At 50.0% G+C, this 27,467-nt stretch overlaps 2 protein-coding genes across 2 annotated transcripts in view; one reads left to right on the plus strand and one right to left on the minus strand.

Annotated features, from left to right (window-relative positions):
* ABCC1 (ATP binding cassette subfamily C member 1 (ABCC1 blood group)) overlaps window positions 1-13,021 on the plus strand; it is a 167,879-nt gene extending 154,858 nt beyond the window's left edge. The window contains exons 25-31 of the mRNA XM_004373287.3: window positions 563-689; window positions 1,217-1,318; window positions 5,467-5,613; window positions 7,519-7,677; window positions 8,642-8,808; window positions 9,922-10,116; window positions 12,770-13,021. Of these exons, the coding sequence (XP_004373344.1) occupies window positions 563-689; window positions 1,217-1,318; window positions 5,467-5,613; window positions 7,519-7,677; window positions 8,642-8,808; window positions 9,922-10,116; window positions 12,770-12,878 (1,006 nt within the window). The 3' untranslated portion in view covers window positions 12,879-13,021. The remainder of the gene's footprint in view (window positions 1-562; window positions 690-1,216; window positions 1,319-5,466; window positions 5,614-7,518; window positions 7,678-8,641; window positions 8,809-9,921; window positions 10,117-12,769) is intronic.
* Window positions 13,022-19,333: 6,312 nt separating this feature from the next.
* Window positions 19,334-27,467, minus strand: part of ABCC6 (ATP binding cassette subfamily C member 6) — a 53,941-nt gene continuing 45,807 nt past the window's right edge. The window contains exons 27-32 of the mRNA XM_004373288.1: window positions 26,321-26,422; window positions 24,971-25,117; window positions 22,049-22,207; window positions 21,793-21,959; window positions 19,796-19,990; window positions 19,334-19,442 (exon numbers count right to left, since the gene is read on the minus strand). Coding sequence (XP_004373345.1) covers window positions 19,334-19,442; window positions 19,796-19,990; window positions 21,793-21,959; window positions 22,049-22,207; window positions 24,971-25,117; window positions 26,321-26,422 — 879 coding nt within the window. The remainder of the gene's footprint in view (window positions 19,443-19,795; window positions 19,991-21,792; window positions 21,960-22,048; window positions 22,208-24,970; window positions 25,118-26,320; window positions 26,423-27,467) is intronic.

The following is a 27,467-nucleotide window of genomic DNA, read 5'->3' on the forward strand; positions in this document are numbered from 1 at the left end:
GCTTCTAAGGAGCATTCTGGCTGTACTTCTTCCAAGACAGATTTGTTCATTCTTCTGGCAGTCCATGGTATACTCAGTATTCTTCACCAACACCATAATTCAAAGGCGTCAATTCTTCTTCAGTCTTCCTTGTTCATTGTCCAGCTTTCGCATGCATTTGAGATGATTGAAAATACCATGGCTTAGGTCAAGGCACACCTTAGTCCTCAAAGTGACGTCTTTACCTTTGAACACGCATATACATATGTAAATATTTTAAAGGCTAGAATGAGAAGAAAAAGACAAACTTCAGTTTCTTGGGAAGGTTGCTTCTGGAGAACGCCTTTTATCCCTGGGGGTTGCCAGAGTAATGAGGAATGATTGAAACTTTGTCCCTTCAGCCCTTCTTAGCCCTGCTCCGATGGTATGGGTTTTATACATGCAGGGCTGAGGCGGCCTCTCTCAGGAACTACTGGGGAGCTGTTTCACTTAGCAAAGACCCTGGAGCTGAACTCCAGAGCTGAAGGCCAAGTCTCTGCACAGCTGACTTAGCATGCGCGTTTGTCATCTTTCTGCCCTCCAGGTGGCTGGCTGTGCGGCTGGAGTGTGTTGGCAACTGCATTGTGCTCTTTGCGGCCCTGTTCGCAGTGATCTCCCGGCACAGCCTAAGTGCCGGCTTGGTCGGCCTCTCTGTGTCTTACTCGTTGCAGGTAAGAGAAAATCTCTGCTGCATTTTTTCATTCTCTTAATGGAGAAGCCAGTTTGCCAGTTCCCAGGCCTTCTTTTTGGATGTCCATGGGAGGGGGTTAGAGGGAAGGGTCTGAGTGGAGTTTGAGCCTGGTGACCCAAGCAGGAGAGGAGTTTGCCATGAGGGCGGATTCCTTCTTCAGTCAAGGAAACTACTTGATGGCCTGTGAGGATGATCCCAGCTGCAAGAGAAATACTTTAAAGACTGTACATTTCCCTCTAAGCACTGCTTCATCTGCATCTCACAAACTTTGATATGTTATGTTTTCATATTGTCATCTAGTTCAAAATTTTTTTCTAATTTCTTTTGTGATTGGTTGAGCAACCCTTGGGTTATTTAGAAATGTGTTTAATCGAGAGATGTAATGTGGCAGTAGGGTGTTATTTTCTGTACCTTTTTATCTGAAATATGTCATCATTTGTAGTTACTTAATTAGAATAAAAGTAGCACATGCTCACTAGAAACTGCACGTGACCCCTTCTCTCTCAGGTGACGACATACCTGAACTGGCTGGTGCGGATGTCATCCGAGATGGAGACCAACATAGTGGCTGTGGAGCGACTCAAGGAGTACTCAGAAACTGAGAAGGAGGTAAAGCAAGGGCCCCTGGCTTGACCTTGATCTTCAGTGTGAATGGCTTTCCCAAAGAAATCTTTGAGCCATACCTAGTGTTATCTTCTGCCTCCCAACAGGAGGGTAAGTTGGACACCCCACCAGGTAGAAATCATCTCCCACTTGTCGAGTCACTGTGCAGTACCTAATTAGAACCACCTGACTTCCGGGTGAGACAATATTTTACAGTTTTCCCATCTTGTCCCGAGGTATGGGATGCCCATATGCAAGATGATTGTACACTGCCAGGGCAGTCAGACAACATTCAGAATTAAGTTTAAAATTTAAGTAAAAAATAAGTTAATTAGAAGTCCTAAAAGTAAATCACAAGAGAATCTGTACATGGATATTGCAAAAATCACAATGTGGTAAGGAGTGGACCAAAATATGGGAAACCATGCAGTTATTTAAGCTAAGTCCTCCTTTTACAGATGGAGAAAAAGGCAGCTGGGGGAGGGGTGGTGGCTGATCCTGTGGATTAGTAGAAGAGCTGGGACTGGAACCTACGTCTCCTGACTTTAATGCCACACTGCCCCTAATAACTACCATGTTGCCCCTAATAACTGGCTTATTTTGTCTTCAGACGCCACCACCACAGATAATGATAGGGACATATATCGTGCCTTTGAGGTGTGTCAGGCCCTGTCCTAAACATTTTCCATAGAGTAATGAATTTAATCTTTACATAACCTTACGACTTAGTTGCTATTATTATCCCCATGTTCCAGGTAAGGAAACTAAGGCACTGAGAGGTTAAGTTACTTGCCCAAGATCACATGGCTGGTAAAGAGTGGACCCAGGATTAGAAACTGAGGCCCTCTTTGCCATTGTGCCACACTGCCTCCCAGGAAAATGCCCCTTAGGAATGAGACCAAGGCCCTAATAAGGTCTATCCTGAGGGATTCACAGAGCTCACCCACGCCTGGTCTTTTAATGCTCTGAAATGGTGAACCAGGTCCCACTTTGCCAGTGGGCATTATTCATAATGGCATGAGCGCCCCCTGTGGAAATGAGGGTGCATTACACCGGGAGTTTTCCACCCTAGTCATTGAATTTCTTTCTTTTCTGTAACAACTGTACTGAGATATAATTCACATGCCATATGATTAATCTGTTTAAAGTGAGCAGTTGAGTTGAATTTATTTTTTGAAATATTTTACTTGTTTTTGCTTTCTTCAATTATTTTAATTTTTTTAGAATAACAATGTATTAGAAAAATACAAGAGATAGTAAAGATTACTCACAGCCCTACCACTATATAAATATTGTATATATATGCGTATGTTTGTACATGTGTGCATATATGTGTATGGAAAGAGAGAGAGCAAGCGTGTGGCGGTCTGCTTCCCTAAAGATTTACAGTTTTGGAAACCCTATGGAGCAGTTCTGCTCTGTCCTATAGGGTCGCTATGAGTCAGAATCAACTCCATGGCAATGGGTTACACACACACACACACACACACACACACACACACACACACACACACCCCACACACACACACACACACACACACACACACACACACACGTATAGTTAGAAAGTTCCATCCACTTCTCTTCAGTCCCATCTAACTATGTTCTTATAGCATGTCTCCTTCATTTGTGTGCATGAATTATAAAAGCAAGATGTGCTTGTTGTAAAAAAAGAAAATTAACCAATGCCTCAACGTGGAAAACTTTACACTAAATTAAAGAAGCTAAACACAGAGACCACATATTGTATGATTCCATGAATAGGACATGTCCAGAACAGGTAAATCCATAGAGACAGAAAGTAGACTTGTGGGTGCCAGGGGCTGGGGGAAGAGGGCATGGGCAGTGACTGCCAGTGAGGACAGGATTTCCTTTTGGAGTGATGAAAATGTCTTGGAATTAGAGGCGAAAGTTGCACAACGTTACAGATGTACTAATTGTCGCTGAAGTAGACATTCTAAAATTGTTAATTTTATGTTATGTGAATTTTATCTCATCTGGAAAAAAAAAAGAAAGAACCTAGAAGTTTACAAGGAAGAAAGAGTACAAATTCTCTTACTGTCCCCTCCATTTGTCTCTTTCCTCAGATGTAGCCTCTAGTAATTTTGTGTTGACATTGTCATAAACAGTATGCCAGCCAATCGGTGTGCCTCTGGCTCTCAGCGGTAAGGCGTTATTCAGGTTCTGCTGCATTTAGCGTCAAGGTGGGTCTCTCTAGAAATGCCTGAAGCTCCGCAGACTGGAGCTGCAGCCTCAGTGTGTAGGCTGAGCATTCTGTTAGGTGATGCTTCCTGGATGTGTTAGTTTTATAAACTTTTGCTTTGTTTTTCCCTTTATTTCTGTGAGGTAAGGCTTGCAGACATAATTATGGTTTTCCTGTGCAATAGTTAGGGAGCCCTGATGAGTTTGTTTTGGTTTTTGTGTGTCATGTTTGGAAAACCAGAGGTTCCCCATGTAACCTAATGGAAAGGCGCCCGCAGTAAATTTATCTACCTAGTTCTTGGTGGCGTACTGTCATGCCACAGATCGGTGACTCCAAAGTGCCGCTCATCTCGTTGGCAGATTGTTTTGCCATATCACATTTCTCAAAATCCATATTTCCAACCCAAAATTTAAACACACTCAGTTAGTAAGCATGCATTCCAATACTGAAAACACATACCATCAAAAAAAAAAATTTTTTTTTTTTTTTTAAATAAAAATTTGGTAACAAAAGGGCTAAGGCTGGTGTTTCCTCTGGAACTTTTCTTGTATATTCACACACACATTCCCACACACCCACACGTTTGTGTGTGTGTTTCTTTTGTCATAAATGAGATCCGTCTGTTATTTCTGTTTCTCGTATCCACGCGTCAGGACTTGAGGCTTTCTTCCATCTACACGTAATAGTAGATCTACCTCTTAGGAGGGTTGTGAGGCTCAAATGAGATCATATGTCTGAAGCACTGAGCACAGCAGCCCGGTACATTGTAAGCACTCAATCAAAACGCCATCATTCTGTAGAACTTCTTCAGCAAAGCTGAATCTCCTATCTGAAAGGTTTTCGTGCCTCTCTTTGGGCTTCTGGACTGTGTTCGTAGCAGCTGTGGTCAGGTCGCCGCTTGTGTGTGATGGTCCCCGAAAGTATGTACACTCCCCAAGGCTGCAACTCCGAGCCTGGCCCAGAGCACATCCAGCTACGGGCCTCAGGAAACGCTGAATTAAATTAGAGGCTTTTTAGCAATCGGGGCTGAGCAAGTTACTCACCTTCTCTGTGTCTCAGTCTCCTTGTGTGTAAAGTGGAGGTGATAAAAGTCCTTTGCTCCCTTCTCGGGAAGGGGCTGTTAGGATTAAGCGAGGTATGCGATTCGCATGGTGTGGTGCCGTGACAGGCAGGTGCCTGGCACCTAGTCGTCTGTAAGTGTTGGCTGCTGCTTTGCCCTCCAGCCCTAGAGTGCTGTCAGAGTCACTCACCTTTACCCTGTGTCTGCCCAGAGGCCACCACGCCTTCCTTGATTCAGTCCATAAATACCGTGAAACCTGTGAGAGCCAGAACTCGACCGGACTGCCTTGATTTTCCCCAGACTCCCAAGTTTTCCACTTTTGACAGGGTACAGTCTTACGCCCTTTCTATCACTCTCTATTAGTGGAAGATACTTGAGCTGTTCTTCTCTGACAGGTTTCTGTCTTACACAGATTCCAGCTTCCACAGGTTTCACTGTACTTACTGAACACCAACTGTGTGCTCTGGGCCCTGGGGATACAGCAGTCAAAAACAGTGGAAGAGCCTGTCCTCAGAGTGCATATTCCAGTGGGCGTGGGTGACAGGCAGAAACCAATGCAAACGGATTTAAAATGCTCGGAGGTGGTCAGTGCTCAGGGCAGAAGAGAGAGGGACACAGGGCCAGGAGGGAGATCAGACAGACCTGAGACTTGGAGGATGTGAGAAAGCAAGCAAGTGGGTAGTTTGGGGAACAACATTCCAGGCAGAGGAGACCACGGGTGCAAAGGCCTGGAACAACTCGTGCTGATGTGTCTGAGGAGTAGCCAGGCGGCCAGTGTGGCTGGAGCCAGTGAGCAAGAGGGAGATGGGGCCAGCTCGCACAGCCTGTGGCATGGGGATGGACTGTGGATTCCTTACTCTCTCTTCCCCACCGCTCCTCCTGTGATCGCAGGCTCCCTGGCAGACGGAGGAGATGGCTCCACCCAGCAGCTGGCCCCAGGTGGGCCGAGTGGAATTCCGGGACTACAGCCTGCGTTACCGAGAGGACCTGGACTTAGTGCTCAAGCACATCAACGTCACCATCGAGGGGGGAGAGAAGGTGGGTGCCCCTCGTCCCCCCTACGTTCACATCTGGGCACTGGCTGCTGCCAGACACAGGAAACCGGAGGTGTCCTTTCTCCCCGTCCATCGTGGGGTTGCAAGGCCTTTTGTGGGGGAGGGAGGCTCGTGGAAGTAAAAGCTACTCAGAGGGTATCCAACAGGGTTGCACGCTGGGAGTCCAGCAGCCCAGTGAGGCCCAAAAATCTGAATACCTTTCAAATACTGAAAAATCTGGAAGATTTTATCTAAAAATTCGATTTCGTACTTTTCTTGAAAAATGAGAACATCTAGCAACAATAGGCCCAGACTCCCCGCCTGACTCTTTCCGGATGAGACCGGTCCCCCCGACCCACATTTTTGTGCCTGGTTAGCCCCTGTAGGCATTTGAGTTTGCAGTCTCTGGAATAGAAAGATGTCACCATGACTGTTAGTGATGGCTCCAGGGAGACGGGGAAGTTATCGGAATTTTGGAACCTACCCTTGGTCCCGGCTGTCCCTAGAATACAGCCTTGCCCCGAGACTCCTAGAGCCTCCTCAGAAATCAGACCAAGGGCCTTCCTGGCTGTCTGCCGTGGGATGGTGCTTCTTTCATCTCTGAACATATGGACCTGTAGAACTGTCCCCACCACAGGCTCAGAATGTTCCGTTCCCACGAGATAATTTCTCTCAGCTGTAGCAAGGGGGAGAACAGAGTGGGCGACGTTCTCGCTGAGTCTTTATGGCTTGTACTCGGTCATGGGAATTTTTGCACACACGCTGCACTGACTTCTCTGATAGAGGAAGCCCACCTCTTAAGAGCCCAGATGAGAAGGGGAGAGTTGTAACTGGATGGCAGGAATGTCAATCATGGGCCATTAAATGGGGAGCCTAGTTCCCTCAAGGCTGCCTGGGTGGCACAAATGGTTAAGTGCTCGGCTACTAACCTAAAGGTTGGCAGTTCGGATCCACTCGGGCACCTTGGAAGAAAAGCCCGGCAGTCCACTTTGAAAGGTCACAGCCATTGAAAACCCTGTGGATCACAGTTCTGCTCTGAAACACGTTGGGTCACCATGAATCAGAATTGATTCAATGGCGTCTGGTTAGTTCCTGCAAGGGGGCGTAAGTGGAGACCAGGTCACAGCAATAGCCTCTTTTGCGCACCTCTGCTGAGACGGGATGGGGGCCTACAAGGGGATCTGTTTGGATCTTTGAAATATTTCAGTAGTTCAGTCAAGAGACTGAAAAACCAGCGTGGGGAGATACCTGAAGATGGCTGCTGCCGTTGTTGTGTGTCGTCGAGCTGATTCCAGCTCATAGCCACCCTATAGGATAGAGTAGAACTGCTGCATAGGGTTTCCAAGGAGTGCTGCTGGATTCGAACTGCCGACTTTTGTTAGCAGCCGAATTCTTAACCACTGTGCCACCAGGGCTCCAGCAACCCTATAGTACAGAGTAAAACTGCTCCATAGGATTTCCTAGGCTGTAATCTTCACAGAAGCAGATCACCAGGTCTGTCTCTCGACAAGCCACTGGTGCTTTTGAAGCGCCTACTTTTTGGGTAGCAGCCACGCTCTTCACCGTTGTGCCACCAGGGCTCCTTAACCTGATGATTACTTAATACTACCTAGAGTCAAAAATAATGGGGCTTTGTTGAAAATCCCTCCTGCCTGATGCTTATCTCTTTGGAGGTTTCACTGACTTATCAAAACAGCTGGTTACTTCCTCAGGGAGCCCGGCAAAGAGAAGGGAGTCCTTCACCTTTGGCCACAATGTGTCTCCAGGAAGCTGGGGAGGGACAGGGCTGTGGCAGCAGCTGGCTGAGTGAACTGCTGTGGGGGAGATTCCTGAAATGAGGAAACAGTAGAGTGAGGGCGACCCCCAGATACCAGCATTCCCACCTCACCCTGCCCTTCCTGTCCCTCAGGTTGGCATCGTGGGGCGGACAGGAGCCGGGAAGTCATCCCTGACCCTGGGCTTGTTTCGGATCACCGAGTCGGCCGGAGGACAGATCATTATCGACGGCGTCGACATTGCCCAGATCGGCCTGCACAGCCTGCGCTTCAGGATCACCATCATCCCCCAGGTGGGGCTGGGGTGGGGCCGAGTGGGCTGGGGCAGGCACTTGAAACAAATCAACAGCCTGTGCTTGTTCTTAGGACCAACATGAGTTTGTTCCCACTTGATTATTTTCATTATTTTTGTTGGCATTGCACTGTGTTTCTTCTCCACAAGTCTCCTCTGAGCACCGGGTGGGAATTAGCCAGGTACTGGCTTCATCCTGAGTCCTTGGGTGGTGTAGACAGTTACATGCTTGACTGCTAACCAGAAGGTTGACAGTTCGAGTCCACCCAGAGGCACTTTGGAAGTAGGTGGTGATCTACTTCTGAAAAATCAGCCGTTGAAAACCCTGTGGAGCACAGTTCTACTCTGACACACGTGGGGTCGCCGTGAGTCAGAATCAACTCCACAGCAACTGGCCTGTGTAAGTCTTCATCTGTGAGTCCTCACTCCTGCCACCCAATAAACCATTGTCCTGAGCATCTGACAAATCCAGTAAAAGCCTGGCTTCTCTATCTGCTGGCTACCAGATTCGGGGATGATAATATCTAATCTTCATGAGAACTAGGAAAAATAAGACTTTTCTAAATCGACCCTTGTAGGCGGTGATTCCCTAATATGTTGCCTCTTAGTATTATTGTGGTATAATTTAAGAACAGTGTTCCCCTAAATTTCCTTCTAAGATCTTTTAGAGGCAGGATTGGGGTAGGGGAGGGCTCCTCCATCTAACAGATTCCTATCACCTTTGCATATTGAAGGCTCTGAGAAGTTCTGCAAAAGATAAATCGATCTCATTCTGCTTAACATAGGGTTTTCCACATGCATTTTTTTCATTATTAGCACCCCCCAGGAGTAGGAATCCTGAACACCTCTGAAACCCCATCTTTTAACAATTCTGGCGAGAACTTTATCGTCCCACATCTTTGCCCCACCCACGTCTAGCCTGACGTGTGCTTCAAATGCTGTTCTGTGGTCTGCTCTCGGAACAGGACCCCGTTTTGTTTTCGGGCCCCCTCCGCATGAACCTGGACCCGTTCAACCAGTACTCGGACGAAGAGGTCTGGACGTCACTGGAGCTGGCTCACCTGAAGAGCTTCGTGTCAGCCCTTCCAGATAAGCTGAACCACGAGTGCTCGGAAGGTGGGGAGAACCTGAGGTAGGCACGGGTGAGCAGGACGATGCCGGGACGAAGGCCCCTCGGCCCCACCTCAGACAAGGTGTTGTAAGGTTTTGTCCTCATGGATCTGTGTTGAACTGGGTTTGAGTCCCAGCTCTGCTACAGACCAGCCGTGTGTCCTGCAGTATGTCCCTTAACCTCTCAGAGCCTCAGTTTCCTTATCTGTAAAATGGGCTCTTTCTACTATGGAGTCTGAACAGGATGGCCTTTCTTATACCAGCTCCGTTCGGTGGAGAGTGGCTGTCAGTTGTTAAAATATTGGAAGGCTTCTATGGCAGCTGGTAAATAGCAGCTGTCCTGAGCCCTCTGAGCCCCAACCCCCTGCCCCAGCTGCCTTCTCCCGGGTCCCTGGGATCTGCCCATGATCCAGCAGCTAAAGTGTCAGTGCCTGACCCAGCAGGAAACCCCTGGAGTCCTGCTCCAGCTTTATCAGTGCCTGTCTCAGTTACCCATCATGGTGACGCTGCTGCATCCCAACCACCCACAAACCCCAGCAGCGTTCAGCAGTACCCGCGATCACTCGCCCACTGCTGCGGTCAGCCGAGTGGCCCTGTTGGCCCTGCCCAGGCCACTTATGTGTCTAGGGGTCAGCTGGCTGATTTAGTTGGCCTCAGCTGGGACAGTTGGGGTCTGCTCCATGTATCTCTCATCCTCCAGCAGTCCACTCAGGCCTGTTGTCATGGTGATGGCAGAGGTGCAAGAGTGAGCAAGGCCCAGGGTGCAATCCCATCTCAAGTCTGTGCCAGCCTTATATCCTGCCAGCATCTTACTGGTAAAGCAAGGCACGTAGCTGAGTCCAGAGTTATGGGGACAGGGTCCATTTTTGCTACCTGTCATACCACCTGTGCTGAACTGGTCAAATATTCTGAGTATCACCTCTGAGCCCTGTTTTGAGAATGATTCGGAGCCTGCTTCCAGCTTCACAGGAAGGAACGTTTGATTGATTAGTGATGTCTGCTGTGGGCACACACGTGGGGAGTGGAAGTGCTATCCTGGCTTAAGTGATGCAGTGTCTCCCTTCTCCCAGCTCAGGCCTGGGCCCTGGTTGGGATGGTTTGACACTCTGTCTCCTGGTCTTTTCTCCCAATCAAGTGTTGGGCAGCGCCAGCTTGTGTGCCTGGCCCGGGCCCTGCTGAGGAAGACGAAGATCCTGGTGTTGGACGAGGCCACGGCGGCTGTGGACCTGGAAACAGACGACCTCATTCAGTCCACCATCCGGACCCAGTTTGACGACTGCACTGTCCTCATCATTGCTCACCGGCTCAACACCATCATGGACTGCACAAGGTGATGCCCCTGGCATGCAGGTCTCGGGGCCTCGGAGGTTTGCCTCATTCATCAGCTCATTCACTCACTCACTCGCATTCATTCAACACTGTCTTTATGCCCAGTGAGAGCCCCAGTGGTGGAACTTCTCCTTACCCCAGGTAGCACCAGGTCTTCCTGACATCAATCAGTCAGTCGTCAGCACATATGGGTGGTGCATTCCTGGCACTGCGCAGGCCCTGGGACTCGAGGTGCCTGCCTAAGGGACTGTGTCGCTTAGCTGGGGGGAGGCAGACAGTAAACACAGCAGCATGTGAAAACAAGGTGGTTTCAGCGAGTGCTAAGTGCTAGAGAGGCAACGGAACAAGGTGATAAGAGAGTGACGACCAGGCAGGGCCAGCACGGGAGGCACTGGGCCTCGGGCCCCCCATACTTTTTGGGGTCCACGTAAATGTTTTAATTTCTTTTAAAGTCAGAAGAAAAAACTGAATATATGGATTACATGAATTAACATCATATAAAGGCATTATTGCCCAGAAACGCAAAAGTGCCTAGGGCCTACAAAAATCATAACATGGCCCTAGTATCAAGGGAAGGAGCCTTGGTGGTGGAGTGGTTAAGTGCTCTGCTGCTAACCAAAAGGTTGGTGGTTTGAACCCACCATCTGCTCTGTAGGAGAAACATGTGGCAGTCTGCTTCTGAAAAGTTTTAGAGCCTCGGAAACCCTATGGGGCAGTTCTGTTCTGTCCTCTAGGGTCATTGTGAGTTGGAATCGACTGATGGCAACGGGAAAAAAGTACCAAGGGGTTGAGGGGTTTGAGTTTAGCCTGGCGGGTCCGGTAAGGCCTCTCCCAGGAAGTGACATCTGAGTTGAGACCTGAATAATGAGGAGGAGTTGGCATGGGGTGATCTAGGTGGGGATCGGCCCACTTTCTATAATGGACCAGAGAGTGGATTTTTTGGCTTTGCAGGCCACATGGTCTCTGTCCCAACTACTCAACTATGTTGTTGTAGCACTGAGGAGCCATAGGTAAACAAATGGACGTGGTTGTGTTCCAGTAAAACTTTATTTTCAAAAACAGGCAGCCATAGTTTGCCAGCCTCTGATCTAGAGGAAGAAAGAACATTCTAGGCAGAGGGCACAGCCAGGTGTAAAGACTCTGGGATGGGGACCAGCTTGCTGACTTCGAAGACTAGCAAGAGGCCAGCGTGCCCGGGGTACGAGAGGAGGCCAGAAAGGTCGGCAGGGGCTGGATCTCGCAGGACCAACTAGTCATGGTAACAAGTTTGGAACTTATTCCAAGAGAACTTGTAAGCCATTGGAGAATTTTAAGCAGGGAAGTGACATGACACTTTTAAAAGATCGCTAAGGCTGTTTGAAGGAGCCCTGGTGGTGCTAGTGGTTAAGCGCTCATCTGCTAATGAAAGGTGGGCAGTTTGAATCCACAAGCCATTCCACGGGAGAAAGATGTGGCAGTCGGCTCCCGAAAGATTACAGCCTTGGAAAGCCTGTGGGGCGGTTCTACTCTGTCCTATAGGGTCTCTGTGAGCCGGAATCAACCCAGTGGCAGTGGCAGTGGGTTCGGTTTTTGGTTTTAAGGCTGTCTGGTGGAGACTGGTTCTTAGGCACCTCCTGTGTGCCAGGCACTGCTGGCATGTTTGAGACTCAGGAGAGAGTAGTTGGAAGTGAGGTCAGAAATGGACAGGGCTGGATCCTGGAGGAGTGGGTACACCAGGGGACAGCAAACTCTGGCCCATGAGCCACACCCAGTCACCACCTGTTCGTGTAAGGTCCCTAGCATACAGCCATGCCTATTCATTTACATAATATCTATGACTGTTTTTGCCCTGTAAATACAGCAGAGTCTGTAAGTATATATGTAATGTTTCCAGCCCCCAAAGACTGACAGAGATTGGATTTATAAAGATACTGTTAATAAAAGGCAATAATAATGAAAATTTTTTTTAAAATGAGGTATTCAGCTTATGTCAGAACTGATCGGAACCCTGCCATAAGTCGGGGACTGCCTGTATTTGTAACAGAGACGACGTGGCCTGCTAAGCCTAAAATGTTTCCTGTCTGGCCCTTTGCAAAAAGAGTCTGCTGGCCCCTCTTGTAGACTGTGGAATCCCTGGGTGGTGTAAATGGTTAAGTGCAACTACTAACCATTTTGGTTAGACAACTCACTGAAGGTTGATGGTTCAAATCCACCCAGAGGTACCTCAGAAGAAAGGCCTGGTGATCTGCTTCTGAAAGGACACAGCCTTGAAAACCCTATGGGGCATGGTTCTACTCTGACATACATGGGGTCGCCATGAGTCAGAATCGACTCAGTGACAACAGGTTTCCTTGGTTGTAGACTATGTAAGGTTTTTCGGTTTTATTCTGAGTGTGATGGGACAAGTGGGAATGGTTGCCATTATTGCCATTATTATCATTACTGCACAACCATGATTGATGTGGGGGTGGGTATTAAGGGTTAGAGCCACAGGACTTTGACGCTGACTAGGACTAGGGACTGAGGCAGGGCCGCCAGCTGGAAGGCTCTTGCACCCGTCCTGGCAGAAGATGCTGGGGGCCTGATCCAAAGCAATGACTTCCCCTGGTGGGCTTTTGGGATCGAGGTGCCAACCCCTTCCCTACCTCTCATGCCTGTGTCCCCTCCTCCTTCAGGGTGATCGTCCTGGACAGAGGGGAGATCCGAGAGTATGGCCCCCCCTCTGACCTCTTGCAGCAGCGAGGCCTGTTCTACAGCATGGCCAAAGATGCTGGCTTGGTGTGAGCCCCAGAGCTGTTACATCTGGTCAGAACTGCAGGGCCCACCTGCCAGCATCCAGGACAAGCCAGAATCCTCTGGAACCCAAGCCTCCAATATAGAAACCAAAAAAAAAAGAAAAACCCAAAAAAACAAAAACACCAACAAAGTACCACCTCTGGTCTCTGCCTGGGATCGGCCAAGCTGAGTAGGAGATACAGAGACCTCCCACCCAGCACACCCACTCCTGCCTCTCTTCCACTCATGAGACACACTCCCATTCTCTCACCCTTGGAAAGCAAGCTTGTGCCCGTTGGTGCTTCCCACAGGGGTGTTTTTGGCAGCCAGACTTCTGGAGAAGTTGGTTGCATAAAATATGCCAGTGACCAAATCCAGCCAACTGCCTCAGATCTCTCCAGCTGAAGTCTATGGATTTTGCATCTTCAGGAAGCTCCCAGCCCCATCCGCTCCCCTCGTCACCAGCTCCACCCAAAATGTTTCATTTCCTCAGGGCTGCAGTGTTGAGGCAAAGGGCCTTGTGAAAAGTCTTCTCACCGTTGGGCATTCCCGGTGGCCGTGGACACTCCTCTCAGTCACCGTCCAGTCTTCCAGGCTTAGACACTGGGAGCCGACGTCTCCAAGCTGCTGCCATGAGGGCTTCTTGCAGAGGCCAGAGATGGCCTTCCTCACGGATGCACCTTCTCCTCACGGAGGGACTTGGCTGAACTTTGAGATGATGGAACTCCAGGGCCAGGAGGTCGTCTCTTGCTGCTGCTGACTTCCCAGCTTGGAGGCTTACTGTCCCACCCCCTCCAGTCTTTCCCCTGCCTTCTTCCTGCCTCTGTTTACTCGTTGCTAGAGTGGCTTCACTGGTCCCCAAAGATGAAGGTCTGCTGATGGTTATGAAGTGTTCAAAGTGAAGAGCAGTAGGTGCCTCCCAAGTGTTAGCCGTTGTACCAAAAAGAGTCCCATTGAGTCTTCCCCTCCTTATTTTATTTTTTAAATATTTTACTGTGATTTTGGAGAAAATTTACATAGCAAATTAGGTTCTCAGTTAACAATTTCTGTACGTATATTCAGTGACATCGGTTACACTTTTCACAATGTGTCAGCATTCTCATTATTTCCATTCTGGTTGTTCTGTTTCCATTAATCTAGCTTCCTCGTCCCCCCTTACTTTCTCATCTTTGGTGGACAGTAAATGTTGACTGTTAGGTCTCATTTAGATAATTGTTTAGAGGAGCACAGTACTCAATGGGTGATATTTATTTTATGAGCCATTCTATTGGCTGATAGGTGACCACCAGGAGTGGTTTGAGTTCCAAGTTTAAAGGGTATCCCAGGGCAGTAGTCTTGGGGGTTCCTCTAGCCTCTACCGGTCCAGTAACTCTGGCCTTTTTTTAGAAATTTGAGTTTTGTTCTACATTTTTTTCCCATTCTATCTGGGACCATATGTTGGGTCCCTGGCCAGAACGGTCAGTAGTGGTAGCTGGGCACCATCTAGTTCTGGTCTCAAGGTACTTCTTATTTTTAGATTTTAATTTCTCACCCTTGGAATTTGATTAGCTGCCAAGTATGGTGGTGTGGAGAACTTGACATTTAGTTACTGATCCTCTTCCAGGTCAAGGAAAGATCGCACTCTGAATATCAGTGATGGTGTGTGTGTGTGTATATATATATGCGTGTGTGTGTGTATATATATATATTTTTGTTTGTTTAAGTACTACTCCAGGGAATAAAACAGTCCCAAGACTTTTACTTTCTTGGGAGGACATGTTGGACAGAGCAGCATTCCCAGGGAATGGCCACGCTGGCCCTGTGTTTGACAGTTGGTCCGTGTGTTCCTGGAAGAAAACGGAGAAGCAGAGCCCATCAAGGCCCATGCCACAGGTCTCCTGGTTGGTGGCCAAAGCGAGACCCAGAAAGCAGAGAGAGGTCACGGCTGCTTCAAAATTCATGCTTGTTGTGAATTACGTTGCTGACTTCAAAACCCAGAGAAGCATCTTTCTTCTTTTAGGTGGAAATATATATTTATTTTTTTGGTAAATTATACCATTCTATCACGTTAGATAAGCCAAGTTTTTCTTGGGTATCTTTTTGTAATGACTTACACTGGAAACATTTGCAGTAAAAGTATACTTTATTTCTTTCTAAATGACTATGCCACTTTCTTTGCGGCACTAGCAAAGGCTTTCAGCCATCACTCCAGTAGAGTCGGTATAGGACGTCTTCTCAGCTGCTTATACGCTTCCTCTTTGGCCAACATGGTGCCTGTGGTAGGAGCTGCCTTCCGAAACAAGGAGTCTGGAGGTCAAGAATCAGGGTGAGGTTTAGTGGGGAGTTAGCATGGCAGGTGGACAGCCCTTGTCACTTACTGGCTCTGTGACCTTGGATAAGTCACTTAGCCTCTGTGCCTCAGTTGCTTGGTCTGAAAAATGAGCCTAATTGTACCTACTGCATAGGATTGTTGTGCAGTTTAGCAGTGGTGTGTGTGGAACACATGGTCATGTTCTAAGACACAGGTGAGGCAAAAACGCCACATGGCCAAAGTTACTCTTGAAAATCCCTTTGTGTCAGGATAGACTAGGCCGTGCTGCAGTAACAAATTAACTGTGAAATCTCGGTAAATTAACACCAGGGTTGACTGCTTGCTCATACGATCTTTGATGAGGGTCTTTGGGGAAACTGCCTTCCATGTAGCAGCTGAGAGATCCAGACTGTTCTGGTCTTAACGACATCTTAAGACGTCATCTCTTAAGGGCTGGCCTCCTGGCCACTATAGCAGGGGAAGAGAGAATGTGGGCAACTCACATCTTAAGTGTTTTAAACCAGAAGTGACAAAGTCACTTCCACTCATGGACCATTGGCCAAAATTAGTCACCAGGTCCCAACCAAATCACAAAGGATGCTGGGAAATGTAAGGGTGCGTATGAAGACAAGTATTTCTCCCTATCCTAACTGATTTGGTTCCTGAGTTTTGATGGGCAGTGAGACTCGGGTATCTAAAGAATGTTCTGAATCTATTTGGTTTCTGAGTTCATATTGGGTGAGTCTGGATAGTGAGGAAGCCCTGAATTTGGGGACACACACACCATTTCTGCCACATCCTAAAGCCACACACCAAGTGCAGTGTGCACATGGAACATTCCAGCACTGCCTATTTTCCCTCCAGCACTGCTCTCCCCCAACTGAAACAGTTGGCTGGCATTAGGGCTGCAAAGTATGAAGGTGTTCAGTGAAATGTAGCCGGTAAGGTTATTACCAAGGACAGTGGTGGTTCAGTGGTAAAATTCTCGCCTTCCACGTAGAAGACCCAGGTTTGATTCCCACCAGTGCACCTCAAGCACAGCTACCACCCGTCTGTCAGTGGAGGCTTGCGTGTTGTAATGCCGAACAGGGTTCAGCAGAGCTTCCAGACTAAGAAGAAAGGGCTGATGATCTACTGAAAATCGGCCAACAAAAAATGCAATGAATCACAACAATCCAATCCCATTGTGCATGGGGTCACCCTGAGCTAGGGGCAACTAACAACAACAAGGTTATTACCATTAGAGTTAGTCATATTATTTGGACGTGCCAGGTGGGCAGTCTTAAGTCTAGTTAGGAGATACGTTTCTGTCTCAGAGCTGACTGTATTAAAATCTCAGGTCAGATCTGAAACGGGTCTCAGCTCGACTTGATGTGTGTCTGTGGGTGTTCACTGGGGGTGAGGGCGGCTGGGTGGTCAGGAGAAACCCCAGGGCTGGCTTGAACTTGAATGTGCTTTATGAAGAGGCAGCAGGAAGAAGCAGTAACCCGGAACCGTGTGGAACTGGGAGCGCAAGGTTAGGAGGGAAGCCTCGGTTGGAAGCCTCGGACCTGCTCATCCAGGTAAGCGCTTCAGTGCTGTGTGCAGAGGGGTAGGGTGAGGTTTGCTGTGCACAGCTGTTCTCATTGGAAGGGATCCGCCAGACCCAGGAGACCTGTTGCTTCCCAATGTTGAGCTTCTTATGCATTCCTCATTATCACACTCCATATCCGGTCCTACAGCAAATGATTTTGATCTTCTCCAAAATATCCACAATCTGACCTTTTCTCATCCCTCCCATTGCAGCCACCGTGTCCCACCACCATAATCTCTCCCTTGTACCATTACGGCAGCCTCCTCAGGGGTCTCCCTGCATCCGCCCTCAGCCACCCCCTGCCCCACACTCTCGGTGTGTGCTCAACCCTGCAGCCACAGGCCCTGTAAAACCTATGCCAGATCACGTGTTGCTGTAACAAATACCACAGGTGAGTGGCTTTAACAAATTTATTGTCTCACAGTTTAGGAGTCTAGAAGTCCAAATTCAGGGCGCCCACTCTAGGGAAGCGTTCTCTGTCTGCCCTGGGGGAACGTCCTTGTCTCTTTCAGCTTTTATGCCCAGGTTCCTTGGCGATCACGTGGCATGCCTCGTCCCCTCCATCTGCGCGTGCCTGCGTGCTCCATCTGCTTATGTATCTCAAAAAAGACTGATTAGACACACCCCATACTACTACTGCCTCATTCACATGACAGAGAAAACCCATTCCCAAATGGGACTATAACCACAGGTGTAAGGATTAGGGTTTAGGACAGATATTTTGGGGAACATAGTTCAATCCATAACAGACCGTGTCATTCCCGTGCCTCCCCATTTCATGCAGGTCACAGCCAGCCTGGCCTCAAGCCCTGCACCATGGGGCTTCTAGCCTCCCTGCTGTTCTTCAGGCTGCCAGCTGCAGTTGTGCCACAGGGTCCTCCTTCTTCTCCCCTGATGTCAGCACTGCCTCCTCCCTTCCCCGTTTGCTCTAGAATGTCAGCTCCTGAGAACAGGGAGCTCATGGGTTTACTCATTACTATGTCCCCAGCCACTACAGCTTCTTTGGGGACTGCGTGGCATGCACCCAGCCCTGGGCTGAGGGTGAACAGGGTCTCTAGAACCTGCCCTTATGCAGCCTTAGTTTCCTCTGCATTACAGTGGGGGTCACTGTATCCACCTGGCCAGGCCATTACGAGGATGAAAACAGATCACGGGGTAAAGCCCTCAGCACCATGCCTGACTCTAGGGCCGCTTGCAGACATGGTGACACCATCCATCCATCTGTTCCTTCCTTCATCCATTTTGTCAAGGCAATCAGTATTTATTGATCCTTCCTGGGTGCACTGCGCTGGGTGCCGGGGGAAAGCAGTGAGCAAACATAAAAATCCCTCTGCTCAAGAAGGAAAGGAAGCCCTTTCCTTCCCTTTTGGTGGGATTCTAGAGCGCAATTCCAGCTGGTACGGGTGGGTGGATGTTCAAGATCTAAAGACGTGTGCACAGGGCAGTGTGACGTGGTGGTTGGGGGTGTGGATACTGGAGTCAGACCACCTGGGTGCAAATCCCTCTGGGTTTTCTCATCTGTAGGAGGGGCCCAATAATCCTTCCTTGCTCATCAAAGGACCCCCGGAAGGGGCCTAGTGACAGTCCCTTCATCCAGTCATGAGGGTTAAATGAATGGCTATGGGCAAGGCAGAACAGCTTCTGGCTCACAGTTAAATGTTTGCAGTGACGAGATGGACACTAAAGTTACCCACTAAGCCTGCAACACAGCCCAAGGCCCTGATCAAGGAAGGTCTGAATTATGGCTTTTCTTGGATGTATCTTGAGTTCCAAGGAACCCTGGTGGCACAGTGGTTAAGCGCTTGGCTGCTAACTGAAATGTTGGTGGTTTGAACCCACCAGCCACTCCACAGGAGAAAGATGTGGCAGTCTTCTTCCGTAAAGATAACAGCCTTGGAAACCCTATGGGGCAGTTCTACTATGTCCTGTAGGGTCACTATGAGTCAGAATCGACTTGATGGCAACGGGTTTGGTTGGTTGGTTTTTCTTTTGACTTGTGTTCCTGGCATTGTGGCAGGAGCTTGCAGCAGGGGGGCTTAGTAGCAGGGACAGCCCTGAGGGCTGGTCTCCCAAGGAAACATGGTGTGGGTCTAACAGCAGCCTACACATGTGATAAGATTGCATAGAACACACACACACAAATGATAAAGTAACAATGAGGAAATCTGAGTAAGTTCGGTGGATTTGGATTTGTATCCACATCAATATCTTGGTGGTGATACTGAACTATCATTTTGCAAGATGTTCCCATTGGGGGAAGCTGGATAAAGGGTACACAGGATCTTTGCATTATTTCTTACCACTGCATGTGAATCTACAATTATCTCAAAATAGAAAGGTTGATAATGACAGTCTCTATATACCATTGCCTAGGCCTCAGCCTGGGGTTCTGATGTAGTTGGTCTGTGTGGAGCCTGAGCACGGGTATATTTTGAGCTCCCCACATAAGCCCAGTGGGCAGCCAGGGCTGAGAGCCGCCGCAGACTTTTGGTCTGGATGTGCCCAGAGCTGGGGTTGCTAGGTGCTTCCAGGTCTGATGCTCCGTGATGATCTGCCACTTTCTCTGCCATTTCTGTCCCAGGGGTAAGGGAGCGAGCTGGCTCAGACCAGGCCTGACTCCTGCGCCAGCCTGTAAAACAGGCCCTCCTGGGCCAGCAACTCAGCCGGGCTGCCGCTCTCTGCCACCTGCCCCTTGTCCATGACCAGCACCCTGTGGGGGGCGAGGGAGAGAGGCAGCTCTTTCAACACCAGCCCAGCCACTCAGAACCTCCGAGAGCTCAGAGGAGATGCCCAGGTGAGCTCCCAGAACCCCAGCCTTCCATGTGTTGCCCCAGGTTGGAAGCATCTGATGGGCATATGTCTTTGGGCGGCTCATCCCTTCCTCTGTGGGCATCAGTCTTGCCATCTGTACAATGGGCACTTGAGAATCCATTCCAGGGGCCCTACAAGCTCTAGATCCTGACCCCCCGTGGGCGGGGACTGCACCCAGCCCCTCCTCTACCTGCTCAGGGCCCCTCTAGACCCCCAGGTGCCTGGCTGGGGGCCAGCTGGGGGGTGCTTTACCGGGTGCAGTCCATCACCGAGCGCAGGCGGTGGGCGATGAGCAGCACGGTGCACTGGGCAAACCAGCTACCGAGGGCTGCCTGGATCTGGTGCTCCGTCCCAGGGTCCACAGCCGCCGTGGCCTCATCCAGGATGAGGATCTGGGTTTGCCGGAGCAGAGTGCGAGCCAGACACAGGAGCTGCTTCTGGCCAATGCTGGGAATGAGTGGGGCAGTCAGGCCAGACAAATGCTGGCCTACGTATCAGGATTTCTAGAGTTTGCCACTCCTGGGTCCCCACGACAGCCACTGAAGCAAGGGCATGTGCGTCCACGTGCTTGCATGTGCGGCGTGTGCATCCCCACCCGGGGCTGCGGTCAGAAAGGCCTGGTTGGAAAGGCCATTTTCAAGCAGGGTGACTTCAGGTAAGTCATTCAAACCCTTTGTGCCTCAGTTTCCTCACCTGTGAAATGGGTGTTTCTATTCTATGGTCCTCTCCACGTGCCAGACACACTCTTAGCGCTTGTGTGTATCTCGACCTAAGTCTCATAATGACCAAAGGTAGGTATTGTTATTCTCCCTTTTTACAGAGGAGAAAACGGGCACAGAGAGGTTAAGTGACTTGACAAGGGTCACAATGTTAGTCAGTGGCGGAGCCAGAATATGAACTCAGGACACTGAGCTGTGAGGACAGGAGAAATCAGATAAAAGGGCTCAGGCGTGCTTGGCCCAAAGTAGCTTCTCTTACTCTAATTACAGATGGGGAAGTTGAGGCTCAAGTGACACAGCCGATGACTGACAGACCATGACCAGATTGGGTGGGCCTCTGGGACCAGGGGTGGCTTGGGCTGTTACATGCCATGCTCTGCTTCCTCACCATATACACCCTTTTGTGAAGCAGTGTCTCTAGAGAACCAGAACCTACTATGGGCAAGCTGTCGGGGGGAGGGGGTGTGTGGTCGCTGACACACCACTTGGGGCCGAGACCACCTTGCAGGCATCCTGGTGCCTGGGCCTTGCTCCAGCCTCGCCCTTTACAAGGTGGGTGGCCCTGGCCAAGTCTCAAGCTTCACATTCCAACTCCAATGAGAGCGCGGCTCTGAGGATAAACATTTCTTGTTTCCTACATGCTAGGCACTGTTGCAACAACTTTATGCATAGTACTCACTTCATCCTCACACTATTATCATCCCCATTTTACACATGAGGAGACTGAGGCACAGCAGGTCCTATAATGAGTAAGCGGGGGAGCTTAAATTTGCACCCAGGCTGTCTGGGGCTAGTCTGTGCTCTTAGCCCCCCAGCTACACTGCCTCTCACTGCTTGGGAACCACCACCTTCCAGTCTCATCCTGACACCTTCGGGGTTAGAGCGTTTTGGAGCCCAGAAGGTCTCAGTTTTTAAAAAGGCATATACAACATGTTACTTAATACTGTGGGTCTGGCGTTAGCACCCAGTAACAAACACAATATTTTTGTAGAAAAAAAATATATATATATAGAGGGAGAAAGAGACAGAGAAGGCTAAATAAAGACTAAAATAGCTTCCTGTCAGTTGAGATTGGGTTTTGCATCAAATTTAGGATCCATATTTAGGAAAAAGAAATCTGGTATTCAGAGATTTTGTTGGATTTTGGCATTGCTGATAAGGGATTGGATTTGTATTATGATTATTAATAGAACAAAAAAAAACAACCATTGCCCAGCTGATGGTGACCCATGTGTTATAGAGGAGAACTGCTCCATAGGGTTTTCTTGGCTGTAATGTTAACAGAAGCGGATTGCCAGGCCTTTCTTCTGTGTTTCTGCTGGATGGGTTTGAACTGCCAAACTTTAGGTTAGTAGTTGAGTGCAAACCATTTGCTCCACCCAGGGACCTTGCGGTTGATAATCCCATGAGAGAGGCAGATTTCTTGGGACTCCTCCAGTACCCATGGTGAAGGCACCCGGGCCATGTTTGCCTGCCCACCCCCGCCCCACACACTCCCAGCAGAGCCTGGCCACAGCAAGACAGCCATACCTCAGGTTGTCCCCCTGGTCGGCACACTGGTATTGCAGCTGGCCGGGCAGGCTGGCCACCACAGCTTTCAGCTGCACAGTCTCCAAGGCCGCCCAGATGGCCTCATCTGTGTGCTCACGTAGCAGGTCGAGGTTCATCCGCAGAGAGCCAGGGAACAAGATGGGGTCCTGGCAAGACGGCAGCAGGTCAGAGCAAGGCCCAGCCATGCCTTGCACCTCTGCCCCCACCCCCGACCCCAGGCTTCTCCCGGCCTCACCTGGGGGATGATGGTGATCCTGGACCGCAGTGTGTGCAGCCCCACGCGGGTGATGGGGACCCCGTCGATCCAGATTCCGCCCTCAGCTGCCTCCAGGAGCCGCAGCAGGCCCCTGGCCAGGGAGGACTTCCCAGCCCCTGTCCTGCCTACGATGCCCACCTGCCAGGGGACAGAGGGCAAGGCCTGTTCTGACCAGGCCTGGCCAGAGGGAGGCAAGCCAGAGCCTGGAGAGGTTTTCCCTGTACCCACATCCATCCGTCCATCCATCATCCTTTGAGCATCCATCCTTCCGTCTCTCCATCTGTCCTTCCATCTGCCTAATTATCCATCTGTCCACCCTTCCGTCTGTGCATTCTTCTATCCTCTCTTCATCCTGACATATCTCCTCAATCTTTGCATCTCTCCCCCAACCTTCCTTCCATACTTCTGCCCTTCTTTCTGTCCATCTTTCCATCCTTCCCTGTTCTTCCTCCTCTCCTTCACCATCCTTTCATCCACACCCCATCCCTCCATCACCCCTCAGCCTTCCCTCCATCCTCCATCCTTCTATCCATCCCATCATCCTTCTCTCCCCCCTCCTTTCATTAATGCATCCATCCATCCCCAATCCTTTCATAATCCATCCTCCATCCTTCTAGCCATCCCATTATCCTTCTATCCCCCCTTTTCATTCATTCATCCACCCATCCATCTCCCATCATTCTTTCCATCATACTTCCTTCCATCCCATCCATATATCCTCCATCCTTCCATCCATCCTCCACCCTTTTACCTATACTGTGTCCTTTCATCTATCCCTAATCCTTCCTTCCCTCCACCATCCTTCCATCCACACCCCTATCCTTCCATCCCTCTGCCCATCATTTTATTCATCCCCCACCCTTCTCTCTTGCTTTCTGTTGCATCCACAGTATCTGACATATGGTGAGATTCAAAACTATTTGTTTAATAAACAAATGAAATATTTAGGTCACCCCCACTGTATGCCAGGCACCCTGTTAGGCATTAGAAATACAGAAATTAAGTAGTCCTTGCTCCACAGGGCTCACCATCTGGTCTTGGAAATAGTGCAACTGAGTAAACTTCATTTTAATACAGTGTGATAAATACCCATTGACATCCAGTTAATGTCCAACTCAGCGACCCTCTAGGACAGAGTAGAGCTGCCCCATGGGGTTTCCGAGGCTATACATCTTTACAGAAGCAGACTGCCTCATCTTTCTCCTGTGGAGCAGCTGGTGGGTTCGAACTGCTGACCTTTTGGTTAGCAGCCAAACGCTTCACCACTGTGCCATGGGCTCCTCAGTGTGGATAAATATCAGTGCGGATAAATAAGTGCTGTCTATGATCAAGCTCCAGACCTGTAGCAATGGAGGTCAGCAGGGAGATGCAGTTCATGCTGCCTGGGCTGGAGTAGAAGGCTACCCCAGAGAAGGTTTCCTGGAGGAGGGGATACTTGAGTGGAATCCTAAAGGATGAGTAGGAGTTCAAAGAAGGAAGTAAGACTCCAGGTAAACCACACGGAGTGCTAGAATGCAAGCTCGCTGAAGGCAGCACCGTGTCTGCCCACCTGGCCCCGAGGCAGCTGCTCCACAGGTGTTGGCAAAGCCCTAGCAAAGCAATGAATGAGGTGATGGGCAGAGAGCTGTAGAGAGGTGGGCTGGGGCCAGACTGGGCAGGGCCTTGAATGCCAAGCTCAGAAATTTGGGCTGTACCCTAGGTGAAGCTGGGAGCTGGAGGAAGGTCTGGGCAGGGGAGTCACATGTTCGACTAAAGATTACAGGGGAGAAGACTGGAGGTGCTGAGATGGGGGCTGGGGACTCACCCGGGAGCCTGGACTGGTCCTCCCAGGGTGGGGGCAAGGAGGGCAGCCGGGAGGGAGGCCGGGGGCACAACCGGGATCTGTGAGATGGGGTGATACGAGCTCCTTCCTTCACAGGGGTGTTGTGAGAGTGGAAATGCAAGTAATAACCAACAGAGGTGCCAGCGAACATTTCTGTAGTGCTTGCTGTTGCCAGGCACTGTTCCGAGCACCATTGTTTTAAATTTTATTTTGTTGTTATTGTTGTCGAGAATAAACCAAAACCAAATCCGTGCCATCAAGTCGATTCCGACTCATAGCAACCCTATAGGACAGAGTAGAAATACCCCATAGGTTTTCCAAGAAGTGCCTGGTGGATTTGAACTGCCGACCTTTTGGTTAGCAGCCCAACACTTAACCACTGTGCCCCCAGGGTTTCCTTGTTGCGAATACACACAGCAAAACATATACCAAGTCAACAGTGTCCCCATGTATAATTCAGTGACACCGATTACATTCTTCAAGTCATGCAGCCCTTCTCACCCTCTTTTTCTGAGTTGTTCTTCCCCATTAACATAAACTCACTGCCCCCTAAGGTTCCTATTTAATCTTTTGAGTTGCTGTTGTCGATCTGTCCAAGCACTTTATATGTATTAACTCAGTTAAACTTCACAACAACTCCATGAGGTTGATACTATTATTCCCATTTTACAGATGGGAAAACTGGGGCTCAGAGCCTTAAAGTGACTTGTCAAAGGTCGCCCATGACAAAGCCAGGAGCCAAGCCCACGCAAACTGGATCATGTGGAGTGTTCTGTACATACACACTCAGCACACAGCAGATGTTCAACCAACGGCAGGAGAAGAAGAAGGGGTTTGGGAGACGCCTCCCCGTCTGGGACCTGGGGGTGGTCATTGAGGGGGAGGCGCATGACTAAGAAGGGAGCAGGCTTGGCAAAGATGAGGAACCCGGTTAGGGAGTGGTGGGTCTGCAGATAGGGGAACCGAGGTGGGGACACTGAGGTGGCAGCTGGTGTTCAGAGCCTGGACCCTGAGGTGATAACCCAGCCTGGCAGTGACTCTGAGGCCCCTGAGGAGGACGCTGTGGGAAAACTACTCACCTTCTCTCCCGCGTGGATCTTTATGGACACACCTCGCACAGCCAGCGGGAGCTCGGGCCGGTACCGCAGCCCAAAGTCCCGGAACTCAATCTGCCCTGCATGAGGCCAGGGGTGCCGGGCTGCACAGGTGGGCAGCTTCCAGGGGAGCTAGGGCAGGAGTGGACACAGAGTCAGTCTTTCTTCAAGGCTTCTTACTTACTAAGTGACCTACCTCTCTGCGCCTGTTTCCTCTTCTATAAAATGGGCATACTTACTGCTATTTCACAGAGTTGTTATGGGAATTAAATGAGAGGGCGTGGAACATAGGCTACAAAGAGATACCTGATCTCATAAAAATAATTATGGTGATAGCTAGCTTTTATCTCTTTTATTATTAATAATAAGCCACTGTTTGTTGTCAGTGGAGTCCTCGTAGCTCAGTGGTTAGAGCTACGGCTGCTGACCAAAAGGTCGGCAGTTCAAATCCACAAGCTGCTCCTTGGAAACGCTATGGGGTAGTTCTACGCTGTCCTATAGGGTCGCTATGAGTTGGAATCGACTCGAAAGCAATGGGTATGGTATGGCTTGTTGTCAAGTAATAATGTTCTCTCTCCCTCTAGTGGGGGTAGACTTTGTGAAGAGGGTAAGACTGTAGTAAGAACAGTGCCGTTTGCAATCCTTGTGACCTTCAGCAGGTCAGTCAACATCCTTGAGCCTTATTTCCCATCTGTGAGATCGGGCTAGTAAGAGCAGTAGACATGTACTGAGTGCTCATGGTGTGCCAGACACGCTACTCACTCCAGGGAGCTCATTTGATCCTCCCAGTAAACCCCATACTCTTAGGTGACAGGATCCTGAGTGGTGGGTGCAAGCAGTTTGCAATCAGCTGCTAACCTAAAGGTTGGCAGTGTGAACCCACCCACTGGCTCGGTGGATGAAAGTCCTGGCAATCTGCTCCATAAAGATTACAGCCAAGAAAACTGTGGAACAGTTCTGCTCTATAACACATGGGGTCGCCACGAGTAGGAATCAACTTGATGGCAACTGGTTTGGTGTTTCTGTTTTGTTTTGTTATGTTCTTATAATGTTGCTGTTTTGTTGTAATGTGGCTGCTATTCTCATGATCCCGAGGCTCAGATGGGTGACCTGCTACGCTCAAGCTAGGAAGCAAAGGAACCAGAATTAGACTCTGGCTCCAGCCCCCGCCCTCTTAACCATTACTGGCACCCTGCTGTGACTCCGGCTGAGGCTGCTGGGGGCTGGGGGGACGTGGACTGCAGACTCCAAAGCCCATGGCAGATGTGGACCTGGGTCCACTGTCCTCCCAACTAGGTCCTGGCTGGGGGCACCCACCGCCGTCCCCCCCGTCACCTCCTTGGGCGTCTGGGCGTAGTCCTTCATCCTCTCCACGGACACGATGCTACTCTCCAGGTCTGTCCAGTTGCGGACGGCCCACTGCAGCGTCTGGGTCACCTGGTGGGACAAGACCCCTCAGGCTGCACCTCAGCGAGGCCACCACAGGCTCATACCAGCCCCCAAGGCAGGCGGGAGGAGGACTCGGAGATCAAGGAGGGGATATAAGGACAGCCGTTGGAGGACCTGGTCCAAGGGTATGGGATTTGGCTACAGCAAATACGACCCTTCCTTCCTTTCTTTCTCTCTCCTTCCTTCCCTCCCTCCCTTCCTTCCTTCTCTCCCTCTTCCCTTCGTTCCTTCCCTCCCTTTCTCTCTACTTCCCTTCCTGGCTCTCTTCCTTCCCTAGAACCAAAACATGCAGAGCAGAAAGGGGGCCTCAGGTTCCAGCTCCCCAACTCGTCTTGATACATGTGGGAGACAGGACCAGAGAGGGCGTTTGACGCTCCCAAGGACACCCAGCAGGTCCCAGGCCCACTGACTTCCAGTTCCGAGAGCTTTCCCAGCGGGGGCTGGGCCTCCAGTGATTTCCTGTCCCACGCTGCTCACCAGGGCCTACGTGCCCTGCATGCTCTGGCCCTCAGCCGCCTCTCCCCAACCTCATTCCCTCCGCTCTTGCCCTCGCTCATGCTCTCCTGCCACACTGGCCTCCTTGCTGTTCCCGACACACCTGGCACACTTCTGCCTCAGGGCCTTTGCTCCTCGTGTTCCCTCTGCCTGGAGCTTCCTCCCCCAGGTGCTCTCCCTCTGCCCTCACTTCCTTCAGGCCACAGTTCACAAGTCGCCTCCTTAGAGAGGCCCTGCCTGGCCACGCAATAGAAAAACAACCCCCGTCACGTGCTATCCTCTTACTTGGCCTTCCCCTTACGCTGTCTGTGCCTTAGCTGCCTCCACTCTAAAATGCAGCTAAGAGTCCAAACCAAAACCAAACCAGTTGCTGTCCAGTTGATTCTGACTCACGGCAACGCCGTGGGTGCCGAGTGGAACTGCACTCCGTGGGGTTTTCAAGGCTGTGACCTTTCCATACCAGATTGTCATGGCTTTCTTCCAAGGCGACTCTGGGTGGATTTGAACCGCCAACCTTTCAGTTACTAGTTAAGTGCTT

This window comes from Trichechus manatus, unplaced genomic scaffold (assembly GCF_000243295.1).
Source record: "Trichechus manatus latirostris isolate Lorelei unplaced genomic scaffold, TriManLat1.0 scaffold00024, whole genome shotgun sequence".
NCBI classification, from domain to species: domain Eukaryota; kingdom Metazoa; phylum Chordata; class Mammalia; order Sirenia; family Trichechidae; genus Trichechus; species Trichechus manatus.